We start from the raw sequence: 6,022 nt of genomic DNA, 5'->3' as shown, positions 1-6,022 counted from the left end.
AACTGGCTGTCAGACATGTGCAAGGTAAGTACCACAGGGACATTCTGTTCCTGTGAGTTTCCTTAGTTTACACCTATAAACACATTCCCATAAATTGTCTGTTTTCTCTATTTTAAACATTTTTTCTCATGGTATTTTTAGTGATTATAAAGGGACTGAAGGTCACCATTTCAGTTTGCTACCAACTTAAATGTGTAGCTTTGCACCTCGAGGAAAAGCATGAGGTTAAATTTATAAGGTTTCTCTCTTTAGTGAAGTGAATGACAACAGTATTTGCCTCAAGAAGTGTATGTCTTGGTAAAACCAACACAAACCCTGGAGCATGATATTGCTTAGAATCTAGGGTGATTCCAGAAGTGACTGCAGGCTCATAACTGCTGCATCCTGTTTGTCCAGACAAGAGACAGATTTCTAGATGTGGAAAGTCTATCACAAAGTTTTGGGCTGCTATGTGGGTGTGGAGGCTGAGGAACTGTTTGTGCTGAGCACTACCAGATGCAATAAAGCTGTAGAAATGTACATCCAGAATGGGACATCAAGGGGAGCATTTCAAACAAAGCTTTCAATCTAGGACTTGCTGTGAACACTGAATGTAGCAAATCACTCTGCTCTATTGATTTTTGTGCTGATTCTACAACTTATTTCTTAACTGTGTCTCCATACAAAGTGCAATTCCACCTCGTGATTTCCTCAGGTCCTCTAAACATGCTTTTTTACTGCAGCTGCAGCTAATGAAAGCTACTAGTCATACAGCACAGAGCAAAACTCCAGTTGATGGCACTGAGGATAAGGTTTTTCCACCAACTATTAACACAACTTCTTAAAATTACATTTTCCTATTTTACTTATGAAAACTCTAGCACAAACAATGTAAAACTAAAACAATTTATTGCATCCCCATTGCCTGTTTTTCTTTGATACTAGGTCAATAGAAAAGAAATTAAACTTATCTGGCCCTTTCTCTTGAAAAATATCTATGTTGATTATCAGTTTATGAACACTGTGGAGTGATTTGTTAGTTAATAATTTGTTTAAAGTATCAGAAGTAGATTGATTTTTTATAATTTTCTTAAAATTCTTCTTAAAAGAGAGGTTATTTTCCCAGAACTTCACAATCAATGAGACAGCTCAAAACTTGCTTCAGCTCAAAACTTGCTTCACCTCATCCCTTGAATCCATTTGATCATTTTTCACAAGGATGTAGAGGCATGAGATAAATCCTAAAGTTTTATTCTCCATTGTGGTGCCTTATGTTTTATTACAATACTCCAGTTCATTTATATTTAAAAAAAAATTGGTCTCAATGAATCTTTTTAATAAAGAGTGGAGCAAATGGGATCATGGATGCATCAACCCTCTTACATGTGTATTGGTTACACATGTAACCATCTTACACATCTATCACTATAGATATTGGTTTCTCTTCTCTAAAAAACATTGCTCTGGGTATTTGAAATTCTCATAGCCATGACTACAACATATCACCCTATTTCAGCATTGTGACCCTATTTCAGTATTCTGTGAGCACACATACTCCTGTGAGCAGGTGTGACCACACATGCATGCCACAGGATTTTTCTTAATATTTTCTCAGAAATGTTCACACAACAATGATGAGTTCAGTGATAAGGAGCAACAGGAATCTATTTCATATAGTATTTATCATGGGCTTTACTTTTGTCTTACAAAACAGAGGATGCTCACTGTGGAAGATGTGAACTGCATCTGTGTAGACTGGAAAAGAGGTGCAAGGTGTCAGTACACTCAGGCATCCAACAATGTCCGTGTTGTAGGTGCTGAGATTGCCTATTTTGTAGATGTTCTTATGGTAAGTTTTCTGTTTATAAAGCTGTAGTTATAATGCTGATTTGAAAGAAATACATCTCTGGACCTTTCATGATTGTGGATGTAATCAGAAGAATACATTTTCTTTCTGGACCTTTCATGATTGTGGATGTAACCAGCAGAATACATTTTCTCCTGCTCTGTGATCACTTCAGATGTTGTTCTGACAACAGATCTTTTTACAAAGATTAGAGAACTGTGTGATAACAGAAGATCTGGTGAATTTGGGATAGGAAGATCTACAAGGAATTCCCATAATAGAGTCAAACAATTATTCTGTAGGTGCTAACAGATGCAAAGTGTTATGAAGTATTAAATATGCAGAGATAACAGCCATGGCAGACTACTTTTTCACAGAGACAGATCCTATCAAAGAACTCATAAGAATGCCAGAAAACCAGCTGGCAGCCAGGAGCAGCTGGAGGACAACTGCTCTCAGGGAGCAACACTGGCTGGAGACAAGCAGGACCCACCAGGTGCCCCATGGAAAGCCATGGTGGATAGTGCCCAAGGCTACAGGAGATGCCACAAGTCCCCTTTTTAGCCACCTTCACATGGATTGCTTTCAACACACATTTCCCATGAAGGAACTATAAATTACAGAACCAGAGAGTATGCTGGGTCTATGATCTGACCCACGTCTCATTCTCTCCTTCTGCAACCAGCCAGGTATAACTAAAGAGTTCCTGCCTGGCTGACAGACAAGAATTCTGTGAATCTGAACGGGCCTAGGATACGGAACAGATGGAGAGTCTCTAAGGACTTTGTTGACAGAGCTGTCTAGAGTTATAATAACCTGAGAACGAGGGCAGCACCTGAATAAGAAGTTTCAGAAAATCAATCTATTGGACATAAGGATTTAAACTGGCAAACATATGCTGAAATTCTATAGGAGTTCCTGAGTTTGTAGCCAAGTTAAAAGTAGTTTATCAAGCCCTTTTTAGTCTTTCCTGTTACTGATGAAAAGAGATGCAGCAATTTTTCTTTATTGCTGTTTTCTCAGGAAGAATATGGATACTCTCCAGCTGATGTTCATGTAATTGGCCACAGCCTTGGAGCACATGCTGCTGGTGAGGCTGGCAAGAGGAGGCCAGGGATTGGAAGAATAACTGGTGAGTCAGTGACTTCAGCCACAGCTCACAGAAAAGCCACTGTCATAGTTTAAACCCAGCCAGCAACCAAGCTCTATGCAGCTGCTCACTCACTCCCCCATCAGCAGAGCTGAGGAGAGAATCAGGAGAGTAAAAGCTAGAACACTCATTGGATAAGATAAAAACAGTCTGATAGGGAAAGCAAAAGCCATTCATGCAAGAAGAGCAGAACAAAACAAGGAATTCATTCACTACTTCCCATGGTCAGGCAGGTGTTCAGCCACCTCCAGGAGAACAGGGCCTTAAGACAAGCAACTCTTGAAGACAAACACCACCAGTCCTCATTTCCCCCTCTTCCTCCTTCTTCCTCACACTTTATATACTGAGCATGATATCGTATGGTGTGGAATCTCCCTTTGGGCCTGAGCATGATATCATATGGTGTGGAATCTCCCTTTGGGTATTTTGGGTCACCTCTCAGTCTCCCATGCACTCCCAACTTCCTTGGCAGCGTGGCAGTACGAAAAGTGGAAAAGGCTCTGTGCAATCACTGCTCAGCAATAACTAAAACATTTCTGTATTATCAACCCTGTGTTCAACACAAATCCGAAATGTAGCCCCATACTAGCCACTGTGAAGAAAATTAGCTCCACCCCATCCAAAACCAGCACAGCCACCAAACAAATCATTGCTGTTCGTTTTCGCTCACAATTGGTTTGACTGAGGCTGCAACATAGTCAAGGGTAATTTGAATATTATAAAATCAGCCTCTTCTCACAATACACCAAAGAGAAGTGCCCTGCTAAGTGTGGGAAAACAGCAAGATGATTATTTTGCTTGCATATATGTTACACAGCAAAGGAAATTTTTTAACATGTTCAGCATTTCCAGAGGTTAAAGCTATGGTTTTGATCTGCTTCTTCATCACACAGATAGTGCCAAGGGCATTGTGTGTTAATTGGAGTGACCTTTCATGCATAAAAGACAATTCTGGATATTATTAACACAACTCTTTTCAATTGTTACTTTTCCACAAGGATTTTGAGCTTCGTGAACCTTGGACCAATAGTCCACAAAATTCAGTTTAAAAGCAAACCCAAATGTGCTGCCCAGGGACAAGAATAGGTGCAAGCATAAGGTAGACAAACTGCAATCTGCAAGATTTTATAAGCTCCTGAAATTGCTGCAGTAATTTGGCAAGTAAATTAATTCCATTTACTGATAAGATCAAAAGCAAAGCTCATCACTTCAAAACTAGACATTTTTTCCCAAAACACTCTTGGAACCAGAAGTAGGCAGGCAGATTTCAACACCTCGAAGCACATGTGGTGCTGTCAGCAGAAATTCCTCTGAGAACTCCCAAGCAAGGTACACTAGAAATCACACACATAGATCAGGTATATGATGCACATAACAACCTCAGCTGGAGCAACATTATCAAAGGGAAGTTCAGTTAAAAAGAAAAAAAAATTCAAGTGTTGGGATTCAATACTGAATAATATAATGTGAGAGCCAGTAAAATTTAATAGGCTTAACACAGGGAATCCTTTTGACTCCCTGGAAGAAAAGCCACTTCCAGAGAGGGCACACATCAGCATGTTATTAATGTCTGTATTACTAGGGAACTATAGCAACTACAGATATGACATTCATTGTAGATAATCAATCAGGGTTAAGGAAAATGATTTTACATCTACATCTCTTTATCTATACATAACACTAGTATTTTTCTTTCAGGACTGGACCCTGCTCAACCTTATTTTCAAGGCACTCCAATTGAAGTCAGACTGGATAAATCCGATGCAGATTTTGTTGACATTATCCACACAGACTCAGCTCCCACAATCCCCAACTTAGGTGAGTATTCAGCTCTACTGTATTAACCCTGAATTATTTATGCCTTGCAGCACTGTAGTGTTTGAATTGTTCATCAAGAATCTGTTGTGCTGCATCACAGGCACAGAACAAATACACCACACTGGTCACCCCTCATATCCTAAAACAGCATGCACAGACAAACTTGAAGCCAGTAGAGACAGGTATGAGACAGTATTAGTTTAAACCATGCTTATCTGTGTTTTAAATGCTTCAGGTTTTGGCATGAGCCCAGCTATAGGACACATTGACTTCTATCCAAATGGAGGGAAGCAAATGCCAGGCTGTGGGAAGAACCCTGTTTCACAGATCGTAGATCTCGATGGCATTTGGGAAGGTAAGTTTGTGGATTATATTAAAATTCAGGAGAGCTCACCCCTCACAGTGCAACCACTTAACTTTCCTTGATTCATGTGTTTTGCATTAACTTTTGGTGTGTCCATCAATGGCAGCTGCAGGGTGAAGTGAAACTGTTAATGTGCTCAAAACAGCATTTGGCAGAGCTTATGTAAAAATAAACAAGACAGAGGGTTTGCCTTGGAAAACATGCCTGGTCTAAAGTAGATAATAGCACAAACAAAATTGACCGGAACTGTGTCAAAGATTTTGAAGAGTCTGTGGCACAACATCACACTTCATGTCTAGCTGCCCAGTAGCAGCACTGGTGGAGTAGGACAAGGATGCTCACAGCTACTCCTGTTAGGGTATCCTCAGCTGAAATTCTTCTGTGATAGAACACTTGATAGTATTCTTTCTTAAATTACTAAATACAATCTGAGTTGCATTGAAGTGATGTCACTGTATCTATTTATAGGCAGCTAAAAAGAGATTGGCACATAGCTGCTCAAAGACACTGCTCTTTGTTGCTTTGTGTGGTTCCAATAAAACCTCTAAGTATTTGAATATTTCTATGTGTCTTCATAGAATTAAATTACATCTAACATATTAAAAAAACCAAAACAAAAACCCCCAAAGATTTCTGATGTGGGGATTTTTCAGTATATTATCTGAGCTCTTTCATACACTACTGCAAAAACCATAAGCACTAGGAATCTATGAAGTGATTTGTGATAACTTGCCTTTTACTCCAGGTTTAATTCAATGCCTCTGGAAGCATTACTTTTTCTTTCTCCCTCTTCTATTTCATTTTTCATTTTTTTGGTAAACTTGTTATCAATAATGGGGAATTAAAGCACAAAGAATTGACTGTG

At 39.3% G+C, this 6,022-nt stretch overlaps 1 protein-coding gene across 1 annotated transcript; it reads left to right on the top strand.

Moving 5' to 3' along the window:
* Positions 1 to 3: 3 nt before the first annotated feature.
* On the top strand, positions 4 to 5,148 carry LOC103810022 (pancreatic triacylglycerol lipase-like; the record flags this gene model as incomplete). The annotated part of the gene is made up of 5 exons (XM_009082903.1): positions 4 to 24; positions 1,694 to 1,828; positions 2,849 to 2,957; positions 4,674 to 4,793; positions 5,029 to 5,148. Coding segments are annotated over 5 exons (505 nt in total), but the record flags the coding sequence as incomplete, so codon positions are not given.
* Positions 5,149 to 6,022: the final 874 nt, after the last annotated feature.

This window comes from Acanthisitta chloris, unplaced genomic scaffold, assembly GCF_000695815.1.
Source record: "Acanthisitta chloris isolate BGI_N310 unplaced genomic scaffold, ASM69581v1 scaffold8309, whole genome shotgun sequence".
Classification (NCBI taxonomy): Eukaryota; Metazoa; Chordata; class Aves; order Passeriformes; family Acanthisittidae; genus Acanthisitta; species Acanthisitta chloris.
The sequence above is the reverse complement of the archived record's forward strand: the minus strand, read 5'-3'. Positions and strand labels throughout refer to the sequence as shown.